The sequence below is a fragment of the Carcharodon carcharias genome, chromosome 7, assembly GCF_017639515.1.
Source record: "Carcharodon carcharias isolate sCarCar2 chromosome 7, sCarCar2.pri, whole genome shotgun sequence".
Classification (NCBI taxonomy): Eukaryota; Metazoa; Chordata; class Chondrichthyes; order Lamniformes; family Lamnidae; genus Carcharodon; species Carcharodon carcharias.
Genome location: NC_054473.1, coordinates 46966314 through 46988056, shown reverse-complemented (window position 1 = coordinate 46988056; position 21743 = coordinate 46966314). Strand labels below are relative to the sequence as shown.

The following is a 21743-nucleotide window of genomic DNA, read 5'->3' as shown; positions in this document are numbered from 1 at the left end:
ATGAGGTGGAATATAAGCTGGTCGAGGGGGGTGGGACAGGTAGAGCTGGATAGAGGGTCAGTGATAGGTGGAGACAAAGAAGAGATTGCCAAAGATGTCATAGACAAAAGGACAAAAGGGTGTTGACGGTGGTGATATTAGCTGAGGAATGTGCTAATGATGACGTTAAGGGTAGAAAGCAGGACGAGCAAGTGACAGATAGCCCAAGTGGGGGTGGAGTGGGGGGAATGGATCGAAATAGGCTAAAAGGTAGAGATAAAAAGCGATAATTTCTGTCTTGTTTAACAGAAGAGAAAAGGACTAACTGTTATTAACACTGCTGTGAATATTTACAATCAAGCTGACTGGTATGTCCCCTTCATTGTTACACTGCTGGCAATCCTATTGGCTCTCCTCTTTGCCTTGGGTCTGTTCATTATTTTGAAATACACTAAATGTGTGGAAGTCTGCCGGAAGGCATGGACCAGAAAGCCAAAACCACAACCACCAAAAAAGTAAGTCCTTTATAATTAAATGTGATGAAGATGTTTTAGATTTGAGATATTGTAAGTTAGGGCCAGAATTTTACGTTGATCGGACGGGTGCGCACCCAACTCAAACACCCGTGAAATTGCACAAAATGACATTGGGCATGGATCTTGATGTCATCTCGCACACGAGCAATATTGAGGTCAGCGGGTGCACACGGGAGTCGGAGCCACACCTGCCAACAATTAAAGGGCCAATTAAGGCCATTAAAAAGCCTATTGTCCACGATTTTACTTTGCCATTGCAATTTCAAACACATTGCATGGGCAAAACGGACAGGTGAGCAGCCCATTTTTAACAAATTGTCATCCAAGGATGGGATAAAAAGGGTTTGGAGCATTGCCATTGTGAGTAGTGAGGAGTTTAGGAGATAGTTTGCTGCTGGCTGCTTAGTGAAACTTGACAGCTTCATCTTTGTTTTGGGCTTCAGTCTTTTCATTGCTGGCCTTCATTTCAGGACTTATTGGTGCCTCCAAGGCCCCTGGAGGATTTATACCTTGTGGACCCTTACAGTAACCAGATAGCTTCTGTTTCTGTGGTAATGGGGATTGTGTACTCCACTGGAGCAGCTCCTCTGAGGAGGAGCAGAGGGGCAGAAGGGAGAGGAGGCCAGGTGTCTGTAGGCAGCATCCAAGGGAGCAACCTGTGGGAGGAGAGGTGCAGGCGGAAGGGGTGCAGGGCCAACAGGGAGTAGAAGGCGGAAGGGGCTGGAGAAGGCTCCACTATTCTGCTGCCAGAGTGTACAGGCAGCAATGCAGCTACCTCAACATGTCAGATGTGCAGTACCGAAGGAGGCTCCGCCTCTCCAGGGAGACTGTGACCTCTATTTATCAGATGATTGGGCTGAAGATCCCCTCCAACTGTGTGGGTGGAAACCCCATGCCTGTGGCTCTGAAGGCCACAGTGGCCTTCAACTTCTAAGCCTCTGCCTCTTTCCAGGGGTCAGTGGGGGATCTGAGTGGTGTGTCCCAATCAGCTGTCCATAGTTGCGTGAAGCTAGCAACTGATGCTCTGTTCAGGCTGGTCATAACATTTGCTGGGTGCAATTGCTGGGTTCCCCCACATCCAGGGTGCAATCGACTGTACACATGTGGCCATCAAGGTGCCAGCGGTTCAGCCAGGTGCCTTCGTCAACAGGAAGGGGTGCCACTCGATGAATGCCCAGATAGTTTGTGACCACAGACACAGATTCTGCAAGTCTGTGCAACGTACCCTGGCAGCTCCCATGATGCACACATCCTACGACACTCCCAGGTGCCAAGGCTGTTTGTGGCTCCAGCTCGGCCGGATGGATGGCAGCTGGCTAACAAGGGCTATCCATTGAAAAGGTGGTTATGACGCATCTCTGGCACCCAAGAACAGAACCAGAGGTATAGTGGTAGTTGTGCCTCCAAAGGGTGAATATTGAGAGGGCCATAGGTTTGCTGAAGATGAGATTCAGGTGCCTGGAGTGTTCAGGGGGAGCACTATAACAACCTCCAGTGTGTGTTTCTCTGATAGTCATTGCACGCTGCACTCCACCATCTGGCTCTGGCTAGTGGGGACCCACTGGAGAAAGAAAATCTTGAGACAGCTCCACAGGCCATAGGTGACAACTCCTGTGGTGGATCAGAAAAGGAGCCCAGGGAAGAGCACAGTGAGGATGTGGGGGCAAACCTCTGGAATCTTCAGGGAAGCAGGGACACCAGGGAGGCCTTGATTCAACGCACCTTCAGCTAAGCTGCCAAGGAACTGCTTCCACCTCAAGCCAAGGCTGCCACCTATTTATTGGATGATCCATTCCATTGAACCCAAAGTCCACTCGGTACTTGTGCAATGAGTTTAGAGCCACTCATGTCCAACATGAGATACTGGCGTGCCCTGCACCTACAAAACAAGTGAAGCCTACTCAGGCCATTAACACAAAAGCAAAATCTATATAATGTTGGCACTCTCAGGAAATGAACTTAACAATATAAGGTGTAAGTGGTCACACCAGTAAACAAATTAACAAAACATGGCAGAACAGAGAGTCCCCCAGTGAAAAGTCCCCCTTGTGCTCACGGTGCTTTAAATTTAAGCTTGTGAGTGCTGTGTCTTGGTAACTCGCCCTCGCTGGCACCGGCATTGGAGACAGCCTGCTGACTCTGCTGTCCTGTTGGCCTTGATGACCTTGGTGGTCATTCTTTGGCCAGTGGAGCCTGTGTTGGCCCCTCCTGGGAGGGAGCAGCCAATGCCATGACTGGGTACTCGTCAGTCATCACAGCCTCATCAGATGCCACGGTCACTGGCTTGGGGGGGTGGAGTTAGTGGTGGGGGGGCAGAGGAACTGATGCTATCATCCAGAGCGCCCTGAGAGGAGCCCCCAGAGACAACAAGCAGCTTGTGCACCAATGTGAGGTCAGTCTGGACCTCCCTGCTCACCATTGATGGACAGGCACCTAGCAGAGATACTCAGTGCCTCATCCATCTCTCACACTGGCAGAGGTCTCTTTAGATCATTGCCTATGTGAGGGCTCGCAGGACCAAGCGCAGCTCCAGGAACCCCTGATTCTGTCCCTGGAGCTGCCTCTCCATGAGAATTGCCACTGTCTCAATGGAGGAGGCAGTGCTCTCGGTGCTAGGGTCAAAACAATACTCATGTTCCGCATGGACTCCTCCATGGCATGCAAACCCTCAGGAATCTCTGCCAGATCCTCCCACGAATCCTGCTGGACATCAGCATCTGCCACCCACAGACGACTCCAGAAGATCTTCATCTGCTTTGGACTCAGCATCGTCCTGATCTCCAGCAGTCCTCTGACCGCCGATGCCCTGGACACACTCTGCCTCTGCCTGCTCCTCATGCAAGTGTGTCGTGCCCTCACTGCTGTGCACCGACATTGTAACCAATGATCTAATGCCCAAGGTGCTGCACTGGTGCCTAGTGCAGAGAGGGGGTGTGACGCAGGTGCATCTGACGGCCACTGGTCCTCCAGTGTCAAGGGTGGCTCATCGGGGTCCTGTAGTTGTTGGCTGGATGGTAATTCAAGGGGAGAAAAATTACGTTATTAGTATTAGTCATCATATTGTCACTGTGTGTGCTCGGCAGGCTGGTGAGACTGGAGATCTGCTTCGTGGTGCCATCGTCTTTCACTGAACAAGGGGGACTTTAGGTTTGAGGTTTCCATTACGATGAGACACACAACAATGTTTACACACTCTGACACTCTCACATCTGTGTACTGCACTCTTACCTTCATCAGAGACACCTGCCTCTCCACGACCGGTGGACCGAGTTGGGCACTCTATCTCTAAGACATCCATCTTGTACCTCGTCAATATTAGCAGGTTTGGGAGGCTTCTGGCCGTCCTTGATCTCTCGATGTTGTTACGGCTCCTCTTCTCCTGAAAGGACAGAGGAGCATTGATTAGTCCACTCTCTACCTGCAGCGCCATTGCAACCTGGCCAACCCCAGTTGAGGAACACCTTGCAGGGCACTTCTGAGTTGTGGTCCTTGACCCGCAAAGCAGCCAGAACTCACCGCCTTGGCAGGTGCTGATGTCATTGGTAGTTGGCACTCAGACTCTTACACCCCTGAGCACTACAGGGGGGACGGCCAGACGTTAACACTTCACCACACAGATCCATGCCAACTTGGTACTCACCTTGCCGAGCGCAGCAAATCGTTGAACCTTTTGTGGCACTGCACCCATTTGTACTGCACAACATCATGGCTGCTGACCTGGGCTGCCACCTCTGCCCATGCTTTCTTAGTCAGGTGTGTTGGCCTCCTCTTGCCATCCTTGGGGATGTGGATGTCCCGCCTGGCACTGATCTCCTCCACGAGGATTCCCAGGCACTCATCTGAGAACAGGGGGTCGGTGGGGGGGGAGGTTGAGTGCCCACAGAACTTGTCGTCCCATCTGACATGCCCAGCAGGTGCAGATGCCATTGCAGCTCAAAAAAAATGTTTCATCAACAACTCCAAAGCTACAAAGTTTTGCCCTACAGCCTTTAGGGAGCTGCCTCTGTTGCTTTTAAATCCCCCACCGGTCGCCATAGGACCAGGCACCCGACAGGCTCCTGCCCCCGCCAGGCCCTTCCAACCATTGAGCTGGTGCGATTCACACTGGGTGGGTCTTAATTGGCCACCCAGTGTGACACTGTGTTGGAAACACGATCTCACCGTGGAGTGGACCAAACCTCTGCTTCTGGGCCTGCTGATTTGGCACACGCATCAAGCTGAAATTTAGGCCTAGGAGATTTGTGTTTCTACTAATTTTAAAAGTTTGTTTAATTTGGAATGAGCTTTGTATAAATATTAAAGATATTGGGACCTGGATTTGATAATCACCAAAAACGGGGGCCAGTATCGCAAAGGGTGATTAACCAGCTTCTTGCTGCTTGCTCACTTGAATTATTTCTGCATCTAGCCAGCGCTAACTATGCTGTTCAATGGCTGGATGCACAGCAGGGGGCCAATACAGTGGCTAGCACCACTTAAAGTGAGCCTGTACCATTCAAACGGGATGTGCGTGTGGTCGGAGCATGTGCTGCGAGTCATTTTCATATATTGCGCTGGAGCTCCTAATGCAGGAGGTGGAAAGAAGGGTGGATATTCTGTATCTGCAAGGGCCAGGAGGCCCTCCATACTCACAAGAAAGTGGCATTCAGAGCAGATAACCATGGAGATTATTGCTAGGAGACAAGCCTTGAGAACCTAGATGGAGAACCACAAGAGCTTCAGTGACCTCACATGTGTGGTCAAGGCCAGTCAATGTATCTTCAAAAACCATATCATACCAGCTGCACCACCAGCCTTGGCAACTGCTTGAGTTACCACACCTCCATCACCATCTACCAACAGTCCATATCAATCAGGCCTCATATCTAACATCTATATACTTCACCTCACCGGCACACCCTGCCAGCTATTCAACCATGGTAGCCACAAAAGCCAAACAAGTTTTTTGACTGTCACTGGCACACTTCCTTCTTTCTTGTGACCCAAGATGGTGCAGAACCCTAAACTGTTGAAGCTAACTGGATGGGCCAGGTATGTCTGCTTGTCCTAATCCCATTATTCAACAGCCATTGCTGAGGCTTTGTCCAGTGGAGCAGTTGAAACCATTGAAGATGACAATATTCTCATATATAATCTTTCTGCTCACATCCCATTTCTCTCTCATCCCGCACTCTCTTCTAATTTACAAACTACAGACAGTGTAAGCATGCATCTTTCCCCTCCTCCCTGCAACACAACCTTACCCATGTGCTTCTACCTTTCAGGATACCCAGAATGAGCAATGTGGCCAGGCAGTGTTGGAACACAAAGAAGACAGTAATGATGAAAATCTAGCACCGTCACTTGATTTCACAATCCCAGCTACCAGCTCAGACACTAATACAGGGCATATGTTAGAGTAAAGCATAGAGGTGAGATCTGCACATGGTGAGACACTGGGCATAAGCAGGCTGCAGCCAGAGTAGAGGACAAGGAGAGCGCAGGTGCTAGCTCACCAGAGAGCAATGTTGAACTTGAGTTCTGCTGCAGAGGACTCAGGTGAGGAACTTGATCGGCATCCTTACAGAAGAACACTGATGTATACTCAATGCTGGGTGCCTGCCAGAAAGCTTATTGTAGCAGGTGAGTCGTGGTGTCTTCCTGACTTCTGTGTGGTATATCTGTTCAGGTGAGATTGCTAGGATCAGCTTGGACATTGGGCCCTGTGGTTACTGTAAAACAAAAACAATTACCTGGAAAAACTCAGCAGGTCTAGCAGCATCGGCGGAGAAGAGAAGAGTTGACATTTCGAGTCCTCATGACCCTTCAGCATAACTGAGTAATATTAGCATAGAGGTGAAATATAAGCTGGTTTTAAGGTGGTGGTGGTGGTGGTGGTGGGGGGTGGGGGATGCGGGGGGGGTTGTTGTTGTAGGGATAAGCAAGCAGTGATAGGAGCAGATAATCAAAAGATGTCACAGACAAAAGAATAAAGAGGTGTTGAAGGTGGTGATATCATCTAAACAAATGTGCTAATTAAGAATGGATGGCAGGACACGCAAGGTACAGCTCTACTGGAGGTGGGGTGGAAAGAGTATTTCAGGGCATAAAAAGGTATAGATTTAAAAATAATGGAAATAGGTGGGAAAAGAAAAATCTATATAAATTATTGGAAAAAGTGGTTACTGTGGTGGCTGTCAGCCAAGTCTGGCCTAGCCCTGCTGGCTGATGGTGGTGGAGGTGGAGGGCATGGAGCTGGTGGATTTTTCTGCAACTGGGGTTTCCTCAGGATTTTTGAGTGTTTTTGATGGTCTCGTCGGGGGCAGGGGTTTGTGCTGCAGATGGTTGGTTGGCTCTCAACTGCTTGGTTTTGAGAGTTTGACTCTGAACTGTATGATTTTTTTGTCTCTTTAAGAGAACTTTTTTTTTTAAACTTTGTCATGCCTAGTGAAAGCATATCATTGAGGGGCTGTCAGCCACTATCAACCTCTAAACTAGTATGAGTCAGGAAAGTCCAACAGACTCAATTTCTTAAAATCTTTTACAAATATCACCAAGATGGGTTAAATACCAACCTGACTTGGGAGACAGTGGCAGTGGTGGTCAGTGTGAACACCCTGCAGAGGAGGACAGCCACCCAGTGCCGCAAAAGGATGAATGATCTCTTCTGTTCTGCCAGGGTAAGTCACTCTTTTCATCACTGCTGACTCACACACTCAAACCCATCACACATCCACAAGGCCCACACTCACTGCCAGTGCAAGGGGCATCACCATTCACTCTTTCACATATACCGTCATTGTCCTCATCCCATCCATGGGACCACTCACTACCCACACAGACCAGGCATACTTATCATCTGGCCTGGCAGATGTCCTGATTCCCTCCTGTTGTGAGCCAGTTTGTGCTGCATGGATAGAGATGGGGAGAGTGTAAGGTCACAGACAGATGGAGGAATGCCGGAAGTCAAAGTTCTGACAGAATTTGAAAACAGAACCATCCAGCTGGCCAGCGATGACTGGTCCGTTTCTATGCTTATGGTGAGGTTGGCGCTGCTTTACCAAGTGAGGATCCAGCAGTGCAACATCCATCGGACAAACGTGCCATGAGTGATGTGTCCTCTTTCACAGGCCACTGCCATGCACTAATTATCTCCCCTTGCTTTCGCAGACACATCTGCCAAACAGCCGAAAGGGTCCATGACTCAGGTCCTCCAATCAAACCCCAAAGAAACCTCTGAAAAGGAATCTGAAGGCACCCTCCCTGTGGCTCCTTGTTCTGATGAGCAGTGTTCTTGTCACTCAGATGTGAAACCTTTCTGCACAAGATAAAAGGCAGGTGTCTCAGTCCAGGGCCTCTCCCCTGTGCTCTGTGCAGCCTTCGGACCACAGTGATGGTCCAGCCTCACACTCCCTGGAAACATTACTGATGCCTGCACCTCGGCAGTGCTGGTCGTTGCTGCCAGAATGTACTGGGCAGGCACCACAGAGTTCTCTCATACACTCTGTGTGCTCTCAGTAACTTTAAGGTGGGGCTGGCCACCATCACACCAGCATATGTGACCAGTGATGCTCTGCACCAGCTCCTGAAGGGCCGAGGTGCTGAAGGCAGACACAGCATCAGATGTGTCTAAAGTTTCATGGCGGTGTCTCTGAGATGGCCCTGATCATGGAGCACAAGTGAGCTGCCCTCGGCCAGACAGGAGTCAGACATTCTCAGAGGCCATGTGAAGTTCTGTGGAGTGTCCTCACTGCATGTTGCCATCATCCTTCTGCGATCGAACGACTATTAGGGCCTCCACTGCATCTCCATGACTGGATCATTCTCGGAGGGTATTGGTGCTGAGATAAGCCAGACTGGAGTCAAACATTCACAACTGCGATGTGAGGATCTATGGGGACACCTCACTGCATGTCATCATCATCTTCTACAAATCTAGCAGCTATGAGGGCCTCCTGAGTGCGCCTGCCTCGTCTAGCCAGTATGAGAGCCTCATCCCCGTCATCATGACCACTGAGGACCCCCTCACCCTCATCCCCCACCGGCGTCCTCTTCAACAGAGGAGATGTGCAGGTCCTCCATCTCCTCCTCAGCCAGCTCCTCACCCCGTTGCAGCGCCAGGTTGTAAAGGGCGCAGCAGATGATGATGATGCGTGACACCCTCTGTGGACTGTATTGCAGGGTTCCACCAGACCGGTGCAGGCACTGGAACCACATCTTCAGTATCCTGATGGTTTGCTCCACCCAGTTGCGAGCTGCTGCATCAGCCTCATTATACCGTCGCTCTGCTGCAGTCTGAGGCCGCTGCACAGGTGTCATCAGCCGCGGCCTCTGTGGGTAGCCCTTGTCCCCAAGGAGCCAACCCTGCAGCCTCTGTGGACCCTGGAAGTCTGCAGGGATCTGCGAGCAACTCAGGAAGAAGGCATTGTGCTCACATCTGCAGGATGCATTTCTGGTGGTTGCACACCAGCTGCACGTTCAGTGAGTGGAATCCCTTGCAGTTGATGAGTGTAGCGATGGAAACCTGAGCACCATGAGTGCAGTCAATCGCACCCTGCACCTGTGGGAGTCCCAACATTTGGGAGAATCCAATTGCCCTTGCATCCTGGCTGTCCCGGTCCTGGGCAAAATGCACAAAGTTGTGTGCCACGGAGAAGCTGGCATCCGTGACCTCATGGATGAATTTGTGGGTGGTGGATTTTGAAATCCCACAGGGGTCACCTGTGGAGCCCTGAAAGGAGTCACTGGCAGAGAAATTGAGCACTGAGGTCACTTTCACAGCCACTGGCAGTGGATGCTTTCCATGTCCCCTTGGCGCCAAGTCCTGCCGTAAGTGGCAGATGTGAGCGACCAGGCCCCTAGACATGCGCAGTTGTCGGCGACACTGGTTCTCAGTCATCTGCAGGAATGGCAGGCGGCGTTTATAGATCCTGAGTGTCACTAGGCACTGACCAGCCACGGGTCACTGTCGCTCCTGGGCAGGGTGTGAGGGAGCCCCTGCTGCCCCTTCTTTATGAAGTTGCTGCTCCAGGTGCCTCCGTCGTGCTCTCCTCCATCTTCTATGGTCTCTGTAGGCCATCAAGCATACAGCTAGGTCACCAGGATCCATGATCCTAACGTCGTCGTCCTGCAGCATGAAAGAGAAAGAGAGACGTGGTTATCATGGCTGTACTTAGCACCTTTCCTGGCCCTGTGTAACCGCCCTTTAATGCTTCCCAGAGAGTGCTGGTCACCCCTCAGATGGCCAGAGATTAGTGCACTGCATGGCTGCCCTGTCAACCTGGACATTGGGGACACTGTTCCTAACCAGGATGCTGAGATTGCAAAGGGCTGTGAGCACTCCAGGAGTGACTGCTACATGGCCAGCGTTGGCGAGGAAATTTTACAATGTGTGCAGTCCAATGCTCTGTGGTCCAATAAAGTGTGGACGGACTTGAAGTCTGTGCCGTTGTCAAGGGGTGGTTTTGGGGATGGCGGTGGGGTGGGGGTTGTGTGGTGTTGGGTGGTAAGGTATGGAACTCTTGGTGGCCCTTTGGTGCCTCCATGTTGCTTGCAATGGGTGGGCAGGCCAGGAGCCTGACCCCAATCATATCACTGTAGCTGTGCCTGATCAGTCTTAGTTGCAGAGCCATAGTCAGTTTATACAGATATCCCTAATGCATGGCCACTCCCCTCACTTACCCGATTACTCAATTGCCTCTGCGCTGCATGCAGTGCCAGGGCAGTACTTGACCACTACCTCCTCCCAGCAAACGCCTCCGAGGCTGGCCAGCACTTGCCCATGGACACCATCCCCACCCCAGCAGTCGCCTCCAGGGCTAGGCTTCAGTTGCACCGCCCCCCCCAACCCTGGGTGCCCCTGAGGCCTGTAAACAACGGGCGAGCTGTGGAGAACATTGCTGCTCACTCATCTCAGTTGCCCCAAAGTGAAGGCCACCAAGTGCATGTTCGCCTGCATGCTGTTGTGAAACACGTCGGCGTGCTTTCCCCTCAACGTGGACGGCGGAGTTCCAAGAGCCTGGCAGGATGGCAGTTTAATTATATGCTAATGTATTACAATGAGCTCCCTGCCGACCGATGGCGGGAAACGCGACCGGCCGTTGACGGGCTGAGCGGATGATCATGACCTGCCTTTACGCCATCATGAAGCAGGTTGCGCCATATTTTCCACGCACGCCACCTATCATACCCTCCGCCAATGGGCTCAGAAAATTCTACCCTATGTTCAATGCCTAGATGCATGCAGGAATCTAGTCCGATGTGCCAAATGGGTTCTGCTTAAAGCTGGGACCCCATCCTTTCCGGTGTCTAAGTGATGACCAACTCCAGTTGCATACTTATGTGTCCAATTTTGGCGCAGCATCTGATGGCTGATGTTGCAGCTTCCATTGCAGCACATGTAGCAGCCACGTTACATCTGAGTCCTACAGTGGAAACTCAGACTGCTGTCATCCAGACTTAGACTGCTGCCATTATGGCTCCAGATCTTAGAACTCAAAGCGATGTGCAGCCTCTAACTGCAGTTCCACAACTTCCCTTGCAACAGATTGACAGGATTGCTGAGGTGTGTCCCTGGTCAGTGCATGTGGCTCCATGTAGCACGAATCCTCTGTCCTCTCTCAACAAGACAGCAGTCATCCTCTCACCCCTGCCACCCTGCCTGTGCCCTTGCTGTTGCCTGTCAGTCAATCACCCCTGACTGTTGCCACTCATGCTGAGATGGTGCAGTCTGAAGCTGCTCCAGGTCTTCCTCAAAGGTTATCTGCAGTCTCCGCTGCTGAAAATTAGCAGCCTCTCACCAGCAATGTAGCAGTCACATGGGTAGTACTGTGTCAGAGCACTGGGCCTTTTGAAGGCATTTACAAGACAGACACCACGGGATTCCACAGGGATGATTTAAAAAAAAATTAGTTCTTGGGATGTGTGCATTGCTGGCTAGGTCAGCATTTATTGTCTATTCCTAATTGTTCTTGAGAAGGTGGCGGTGAGCCACCTTCTTGAACCGCTGCAGTCCATGTGGTGTAGGTACACCCACAGCGCTGTTAGGGAGGGAGTTCCAGGGTTTTGACCTAGCAACAGTGAGGGTACACACTGCTGTCATTATGCATTGGTGGTGGAGGGAGTGAATGTTTGTGGATGGGGTACCAATCAAGCGGACTGCTTTGTCCTGGATGGTGTAAAACTTCTTGAGTGTTGTGGGAGCTGCACTCATCCAGGCAAGGGGACAGTATTCCATCACACTCCTGACTTGTGCCTTGCTCCTACAGAGCAATCCAAGCAGCAGAAATAAAATATTATGGATGCTGGAAAATCTGAAATAAAAATAGAAAATGCTGGAAATACTCAGCAGGTCAGGCAGCAACTAGAGTTACATTTCAGATTGATGATTTCATCAGGACAGATGCCCTGGTGGCTCAGATGGAGCTGGCACAGTGGAACAGCTGCAGAATAAAGGCCTCAGGACTGCAATCAGGAAAACAAGCATTGACTTACATGAGTCACACACCAGCTGGATGTTGAGGCTATGGAATTGTGGATGTATTGTGAACTGTGAGGAGGACATAGATGGGCTGGTGGAATGGGCAGACAAATGGCTGATGAAACTTAATGCCAAAAAGTGTACATTTTGTATTGATCTCTGCTGACGTTACTACTGGATCAGCCATATCCCAGGGTAGAAACTAGCTTGATAGATCTTAACTTATATTTTTTCTTTAGAAACGTGGAGGGCGGCTACTGAATAGTCACAGGAGTCAGCTGATGAACGTTTAACAAAATAATCAAACATGTATTAAACAAGAAGAGATGAACTATACTACAATACTCTTTCATTCATAACTATACCTTTACAGATATAAAATTAGAAAATGCTGGAAAAACTCAGCAGCTCTAGCAGCATTTGTGGAGAGAGAAACAGAGTTAACATTTCGAGTCCATATGACCCTTCATTAGAGCTGAAGAAAAATGGGGGTGGAGCAGGTAGAGCTGGATAGAAGGCCAGTGATAGGTGGGGACGAAGGAGAGATTGACAAAGGACAAAGGGCATGTTAATGCTTGTGGTAAGGGCTAAAAACATGCTGATAATGACGTAAAGGTAAGAAAGCAGAATGTGATAATAGCAGAGCAAGCATTGTGTGAAAGAACAACATGGAACAAATAACAGATGGCCCTGTAGGGAATGGGGTGGGGGGAAAAAAGGGTAGAACATGGGATATAAGTGGGGGGAGGGTAAAAAAAGGGGATAAAACCATGGATAAATGAATAAAAATAAAAATAATAATGTAGATAAAAAATGAATGTAGAAAAATGGGGATTAAAAGGGGTGAGGATAGTAGGTCATTCGACCCCGCTTTGTTATTCGATAAGATTATGACTGATCTGATTCTAGCCTCAGCTCTACTTTCCTGTCAGCCCCTCATAATCCTGGCCTCCCTTGTCGATCAAAAATCTACCTAACTCAGCCTTGAAAGGTTCAACGACCCAGCTTCCAATACTCCCTGCGGAAAAGAATTCCACAGACTAAGGACCCCTGAGAGAAAAAAATCCTTATCTCAATCTTAAATCGGGGACCAAATTTTTAAATTGTGTCCCCTGGTTTTAGACTCCCTGACAAGGGGAAACATCTTCCCAGCATCCACTCTGTCAAGTCCCCACAGGATCATATATGTTTCAATAAGGTTACCTCTCATTCTTCTAAACTCCATGAGTATATAGACCCAATCTGTTCAACATTTCCTCATAAGATAGCCCATTAATTCCAGGATACAGTTGAGTGAACCTTCTCTGACCTGCTTCCAATGCAACTATATCATTTCTTAAGTAAGGAGACCGAACCTGTACACAGCATGCCAGATGTGGTTTCACCAACGTCCTACACAAATGTATCATAACTTCCCTACTTTTATATTTCATTCCCCTTGCAATAAGTGCCAACAATCCATTTGCCTTCCTAACCAATTGCTGCACCTGCATACTAACTTTTGTGTGATTCATGTACCAGAACACACAGATCCCTCCATATCGTAGAGTTCTGTAGTCTCTCTCCATTCAAATGATATACTGCTTTTCTATTCTTCCTGCCAAAGTGGACAAGTTCACATTTTCCCACATTACATTTCATCTACCAGATTTTTCCTGCTCACTTAACCTATTTAAATCCCTCTGTAGATTTTTTATGTCCTCTTGACAATTATTTCCCTACGTATCTTTGTGTCAACTGCAAATTTAGCCACCATACATTCAGTCCCTTCATCCAGAATGTTGGGTTGGAGTGTTTAGCTCCAAAATGGCATTGCTGGCATTTATGTCATGAACTGCCTATTCTACATACTTGGAGCAGGCATTCACTGTGGGCGCACCAATCCTTGCACCAATATGGCATCCTGCACAATTCTACATATGTGTGTGGATGCACGATGGGTGCCATTTTGAACCTCTAAGGGCACTCATAGTGTCCAAAAAACAGGTGCTAACGAGTTCAATTTCTCACTCTTTTTTGCCTCAATCAGTAATTAATTTTTAACTTAAATTCTCTATAATTAACTTGCTAGAAATGTATAAAAACAAGAGAAAAAAAACTTTATTGCTTTGTGATATTTCCCTTATAATTCATTTTTGTTGTCTTGCTACATTTGTAGAGTGAAGATTCACTTACCAGGTAGGTGTTTTGTTTGATTAAAATAAACCCCAAAATCACAATACCAAAACAACCTAATTTATAATGTATCTTTTTGGTAAACTTGTTTTCTTTTTAAAAACAGAACCTAAGAAAGAAAAAATAGAAGTTGTAACAGTAAGTATTAAAATTTCTAGCTGAGGAAAATTTTTTATTAAAGAGTTGGTTTTACAAAATTGCGTGGCTGGGGTGACTGCTGATCTGTGAAAAATCCATACCCAGGAATCACAGTAGTGCTCCTCCCAAATTTCCCTCTATTAAAGAAAATAATACCTGGTCCAAGTTCAAAGCAGACAAGGGTCCTCATTGGGAATGTGATTTCATAAACTTAGCCCTAAGAGATGGCAAATATTTTAGTGAAATGTCCTGCAAGGTGCAAATTTACATAAAGAAGATGTAAAACTAGAAGTGGGGGCACAGAGTGTTATTTCTCTATGTCCTTTCATCTTAGGAAACTGCATTTGAGTCCAGCAAACCTCCTCTCACTACTTGCGATATGTCTCCTCAAAACCACCAATCAGCTGTCATTCAGCAATCTTACTCAGTGAGGCTGCAAGGCTGGGGTGAGGGGAGAGTGGGAGGATGGGGGTGGGGGACGGTGGTTGTGGAAATGTTGTACTGGTACAGTAGGTAACATCTTGAGTTCGAGGCATACTATAAGGGCAGATTAGAGGGAACTTTACTTTGAATCTAATATATAATCAATCACATCTGCTGTTACTGTTTAACCGCAAAAATGCAAAGTTTGCAGTTCATAAATTTGTGCTGTAGGAGATTAAATATTTGGTGAAGGGTGATCTTTTCCAGCGATCAAAACACTCCCAGCAACAATCATGGTGGAGTTGAAGTGGAGTTTATTCCAGTTAGACTGCATACTTGACACTGATGTAGCAGTTGAATCTATCACATTGCACAATACCAAATTATTTCTCAGTAATTAGCAATGGGTGTTGACAGGAAGACTACTTGGCAGAGTTGGCCTCACAGCGCTAAAATGCGGAAATGACTTTTTAAACTACTGCCTTTACATTCTTAATGTAGAAAAGAGATGGTTATCTTGTCAACGCTGTTCTAACATTAGAAATTTCTGCAGCAGCTGGAAGCTGATGATCACCACTCTGCATATATTTAAACAGCACATGTGGAACTCTGATTTATATTTTTATTACAAAGATTGGGACTGCATAATAAAAGCTTATACAAGCAAGTAAATATTACCAACATTTTAATCTGACTAAATGCAATGTGACTTACATGTAATTGCTCTTTCCCCACAGGAGGTGACTAAGTATGATACTGTTTTCAATGGACAAGCAATTGATCCAGGTAATGCATGATGATATTTTTTCCAATGGAGAGAAACAAATCTGTTTCTTAATCTTAGATTAAAAGCTCTGCAGAGCAGTAGTCTGTTGCTACAACCTCACAATTAAATTCAGAACTTCCAAATTTGAACTTTCCAGCATCTTTGAGAGTGATTTCTGTGGCAGAACATCTGGGGAAAAGGAGGAACACTGCTTTGGGATATGGTTCTCACCCACGTTATTTGAAGTGTGCTTTGTAGTTGGTCAGAGAAACAGTGGCAGTAACAGTATCTGTGCATATATCTGCAAATTGTCTTTCACTCTTGCAATGGTGAGGAGAGATTAGATATGGGGCTGGGAAGGGCAATAATTGGAGAGGAGAGGCTTTTTACAATGTTGCTAAGTAATAGTTACAATTTAACATGCCCCCTAAAGTGGTGCCCTATGAATGTGATTCCAAATGTATTCTGTATATGGGACCTCCAGGAAATATTGACACATTCTGAAGTATGCCTGCAAATGTTGACATACTCCGAAGGATTCCTAGCTCAATTAGAAAACATTGTCAGCTATCTGAAACTAGAGGGTGCCATAATTGCAGAAAATAAAACCTTCAGAGTTGAAGTAACAAGTTAATATATCATTAATATCAAACTACCGTATACATTTTAGATCTTAATCACCAATCCCATTTTCTCTTGGGCCTCCTCTTTAAGAACTGAGGTTGGCATTAGAAGTATCAGAGCAATTGAATTTCATGCCCTCACAAATTGTGAACTGCCTATGAACAGCCAGATCTATTCTGGTAGTTGGCTTGATGTAAATGAGTCTTGACTGTCAATTTAGTCCAAGGCTTCCAATGCTATTGCGTAAGCACTGTCATTGCTCCATTTACTGCCCACTTGATATACCTAGCATAGTGGCTATGCTACTGGACTAGTAATCCAGGTGCCTGGATTAATGACCCAGAGACAGAAGATAGCAGCTGGAGAATTTAAAAATCCAATTAATTCATGGAATCACAGAATTGTTATGGTGCAGAATGAGGCCATTCAGCCCATCGTGTCTGTACCAGCTCTCCAAATGAGCATCATGACTTAGTGCCATTCTCCTTTATCCCCCATACCCTTGCACATTGTTTCTATTCAAATAATCATCTATTACCCTCTTGAATGCCTTGATTGAAACTGCCTCCACCGTATTTCCAGGCGGTGCATTCCAGACCCGAGCCACTCGCTCATTGAGTGACAAATTTTTTTCCCACATTACATTCATTGCTTTTGCAACTCATTTCAAATCTGTGCTCTCTCGTTCTCAATCCCTTGATGAGCGGGAACAGTTTCTCCCTATCTACTCTGTCCAACCCCCTCATGATTTTGAATATCTCTAAATCTCCTCTTAGCCTTCTCCTCTCCAAGGAGAACAGATCCAACCTCTGCAATCTATCTTCATAAAGCAAGTCTCTCAGCCCTGGAACCATTCTTGTAAACCCCTTCTGCACACTCACCAATGCGATCACATCATTCCTAAAGTGTGGCGCCCAGAACTGTACACAATACTCCAGCTGAGGTCTAACTAGTGTCTTGTATAAGATCAGCATAACCTCCCTGCTCTTGTGCTCTATGCCCCTATTAGAAGCCCAGGATATTGTGTGATTTATTAACTACTCTCTCCACCTGTCCTGCCACCTTCAATGATCTATGCACATATATAGCCAGGTCTCTCTGCTCCAGCAAAGCCCTAAGAATTGTACCCCTTATTTTATATTATCTCTCCATATTCTTCCTACCAAAATAAATCACCTCACACTGCTCTGCATTGAACTTCGTCTGCCACCTATCTGCCCACTCCGCCAACTTGTCTATGTCCTTTTGAAGTTCTACACTGTCCTTCTCACAGTTTACAATGTTTCCAAGTTTTGTATCATCTGCAAACTTAGAAATTGTTCCCTGCGCATCAAGATCTAGATCATTAATATACATCAGGAAAAGCAAGGGTCCCAAAACCGACCCCTGGGAACACCACTACAAACCTTCCTCCAGCCTGAAAAATACCCATTGACCATTACCCTGTTTCCTATTACTCAGCCAATTTTATATCCACATTGCTACTGCCTCTTTTATTCCATGAGCTATAACTTTTCTCACAAGTCTGCTGTGTGATACTGTATCAAATATCTTTTCAAAGTCTATGCACACCACATCAACAGCATCACCCTCATCAACCAGTCAGTTACCTCTTCAAAAAATTCCAGCAAGTTAGTTAAAAACAATTTCTCCTTTAGAAATCAATGCTGGCTTTTCCTAATCAGCTCACATTTTTCCATGTGACTACGAATTCTATCCCAAATAATTTTCTCTAGAAGCTTCCCCAGCACTGAAGTTAAAATGACTGGTCTGTAATTGTTGGGTTTATCCTTACAGCCTCTTTGGAACAAAGGCATAATGTTTTGCAATTCTCCAGTCCTCTGGCACCTCCCCTGAGTCTAGGGAAGACTGAATGATTATGGCCAGTCCCCTGCTATCACTATTGCTCTTCCACTCTTCTTCCTCCCCTCCTGTATAGCCGGGCCACTCGTGATGCCACAAACATGGCTCTGACTGCACTTCTTTGAGGAACCAACGCCCTCACAGTACCAAAATGGAAAACCGATTTGTAAGCAGGATCCCAGGGGACTCCTGCATTACCTGCCTTGTTCCCTCGGACTGCCTGGCGGTTACCCATTCTCTTTCTGCCTGCATGCTCCTAGCTTGCTGTGATCACCTCTTTGAACGTGTTATCCATGTAGCTCTCAGCCTTGTGGATGTGCCACAGTCACTCCAGGTGCTACTCGAGCTCCAAAACCCAGAGCTCAAGTTTCTGCAGCTGGCAGCACTTCCTGCACATGTGGTCATCTAGGACACCAGCAGTGTACACAACTTCCTACATATTACAGGACACACATTCCACATGACCGAGCTGCCCTGCCATGTTTTAATTTTACTTGCCTTACGTTATCTTTAATGTACTTTGGTTTACTTATATTACTTTATTTTACTGGCCCTGACTTAATTTTACTCCCCTATTTCAAGTGTTTCTTACTTAAAAACAAATAGCTACTATTTTAAGATAATACACTTTTCTAATTTATGGCTATTTAAAGACACTCACTCATAGCAGTTTCTCACCAACCAATGAAGTTACGGTTTTCCTGTGATGTCACTCTTTGATTTTTCTTCAAACTGGCTTTCTAGAGCTGAGGCTGATGCAGCTGCCTCTTGTGTGTTCTTCAACCAGGTTCACTCTCTGCCTCTCTCCTGGGTAAATGTAGGCCCAGAGCCCCACTACCTTTTCATATCCTCACTGTCTCCTGTGCATTCTCCAACCAGGTTCGCTCTTTGCCTCTTTCCCAGATAAATAAAAACAGGAGCAAGATAAACTAACGTTAATAAAGATGGCAACAAAACTACAGGGTTGTTGTAAAAACTTATCTGATTCATTAATGTCCATTAGGAAAAAATCCTGCTGTCCTTATCTGTCTGGACTTGATGTGACTCCATGGCAATATGGTTGGCTGTTAACTGCTCTCTGAAATGGCTGAGCTGTATCCAAGAAGGTTGCTCACCATCACCACCTCCTTAAGGGCAATTAACGATGGACAATAAATGCTGACATTTCCAACAAAACCCACATACCATGAATGAATCAATAATAGACAAGCCAAAATCAGAGTCTATACCCTAAAAGTAATTCTCCAGGCGTGAAGTGCTTTGGGATGTCCTAAGGATGTTAAAAGCTGCAATATAAATGCAAATTTTATTTTAACTTAATACAACAATATGCCACAGCTATGTCTGACATTAGGAGCATTTTTTAATGTCAGCTTTAAATTTCAACTTGAAGCATTATGACCTTGAAAGTAGGCATGAAAGGTACTAGAGTTTCTGTCATTTCCTCCTATGTTACAGGGCTGATGCTGGACCTTGTTTCAGGCAAGGTGCTTATGGCTTACACACTGTGCACATAGGCTTAATATGAGGTGTCAAACTTAGTAGCTTTAGCTTGATAATCTTCCTAAGATATGACGATTTCGCATACATCTGCCTCCCATCATTTATGATATTTTACTTGATCGGCTACATCCTGCCCACTGGCTGAACATTCTGCTTCAAGCATCCTGAATTGCACCACTTCCAGTAAAATATTCAAACTATCATCAGCAGTGGGGCAGTTTTGCTCATGTTCCCTTGCCATCTTTTTACAGCTACTCTCACATGCAGCTAAATCAAGCAGCTATGTTTAAATGTAGCATCCCTTTAAGAAGAACCACTCTCATGATTCTCCGCCCCCTTCCATTCATTTCACCTATGGGGAAAATATAGGAATCAGATTCGAATTACTGTTATTCGCTGATGTTATTTAACCCAGCTAGACCAATTGTAGGAGCACAGCAATCCTGGTTCTATTTCTCCTGGGCTGACTGAATTGGGCCTCATGTTTCTTCGGGAGACTCAGATTTTGTATTTTTGCTCATTCCTAATGCAAAGTTCACAGAACTACTGAGTATTAATTCAGATTTTTTTCTGTTACTATAATATCTGAGTAATGGATGTCCCCATTGAAAATAATAAATATGTTTAATTCAGTTACAGGGAGGTGGTACGAATACAACAGTGCAACAGGAGCAAGGAAGTGGAAGGAAGCAAATGAGTCAAATGGAAACATTGCGCCAGAAAAAGCCAAGCCGGAGATACCTCAGGCACCAAAAGAAGATGAATTATTCCAAGGAATAAAAAAGGAAAATTTTAAGTAGAAGTATACCCTCATAGTTAACAAACATTTGCTCACTTGTGCAATCTGCACAATTCTGTTGAACAATTTACAGTTTGAATTAATAAGTACATAGAGCATTTTGTTCAGTGATATATTTTGATTAAAACAGGAATGGATTTTGAAATGTGATTAATATCACTGATCTACAACAAATGAATGCATAAAACTTTAATCTTCAGCCCACAAAAATATTTTATTCTAATACTCTAAGTACATTAGAAGTTTGCAGGAATGTAAAAGACCTCTTTACAATTAATCACAAACTTAATATTTAAAATGTTTTACAGGGCAATGAAAATAAAGAAAGTTTAATGAATGAATAATAAAAACAACTTCCTTGTCATTACCTTGAGTTAATTAATTTATTGACCCATTCGTAAAGCCTGTGTTTTTATTGGATCAACTGTTAACCATAAGGGTTGCTTTCCTTTTTGCAAATGATCATGGTAGAGATTTTGTTTAAATCTGTTGCTTGTAGTGGTGCTTTTGGACAGAGTTAATTATTTCAAATCCCCCAAAATTAATTCTATTGGAATGCTTTAACCCCAGATGATGTTCTGTTCTGGAGAAAAGAAGAAACAAAAACATTACACAGAGCTAATTCTCAGTGGAGAGAAACAGTCACAGGGATCACATCTGGGTCACATCTAGGATAGAAAATAAAATGTGTCTCACACATCTTTGCGTCTGAAGTGGGAGACACAGAGTTGAATTCAGAAGTGGAACATTATGTGCTGTAAAAGCGCTTAGCATGTGGTACCCTACTAATCTAAATGCTGGAATGAAAGCAGGCATGCTTTAAATATAATCACAGCCATAAATTGAGTCCTTTTTAACTGACTTTCTGTGCACTTCCAGCATTTTCTGTGTTTTTTAAATTTTAGATTTCCAGTATTTGCACTTTTTCTTTCTATTTTACAAAATAGAGAACTTGCCTGGAGTTTATACTTCAGTTACCAGTGTTAGACTGATATTAAATATATTTGTAAATAATGTAAAAAAACTATTTTTTATTTTTCTTGGACTGTGGCTTTAAATTTGGGCCGTGGCTTTAAAAAACTACCATGGCTACAGTTGAAAGACATGTTTGCTGGAACAGGATGAGGAATATCTACAATATTGTTATCCTGGAACATAGGATGTCATAAGAGAACAAGATGGTGCTGGAAAAGAGTTCTGGACTAAGGGGAACTGCCTAGCGACAACATTTTAATTGGCTCCTGACCAGGTGACCAGGGTTTTGTGTGGTAACAATGCAGGCAGAACAGCTCTTGGCATGCAAAGAGGCAAGGGCTTAAATCTCTCTCTCCTGTGTTTGTAAGCTTCCAACAATTCTGCCATAATAGCTAACTGGCTATCCCTCACAAATCTGTAACTTGCTTTCTCTGAAAACCCATGTCAAGATGGAAAGGGGAAAAATCACCAGTAGAGACATTGAAAAGCAAGTTTTTTAACCAG

The 21743-nt window shown here is 45.7% G+C and overlaps 1 protein-coding gene across 2 annotated transcripts in view; it reads left to right on the top strand.

Annotated features, from left to right (window-relative positions):
- The window catches only part of LOC121279680 (cadherin-related family member 3-like), a 125769-nt gene extending 105141 nt beyond the window's left edge, over nt 1-20628 (top strand). For both annotated transcript variants that reach the window (XM_041190908.1, XM_041190907.1), the window contains exons 16-20: nt 289-494; nt 14132-14151; nt 14255-14286; nt 15447-15495; nt 20099-20628. In XM_041190908.1, the coding sequence (XP_041046842.1) occupies nt 289-494; nt 14132-14151; nt 14255-14286; nt 15447-15495; nt 20099-20265 (474 nt within the window). In that variant the 3' untranslated portion in view covers nt 20266-20628. The remainder of the gene's footprint in view (nt 1-288; nt 495-14131; nt 14152-14254; nt 14287-15446; nt 15496-20098) is intronic.
- The last annotated feature ends 1115 nt before the right edge of the window (nt 20629-21743 follow it).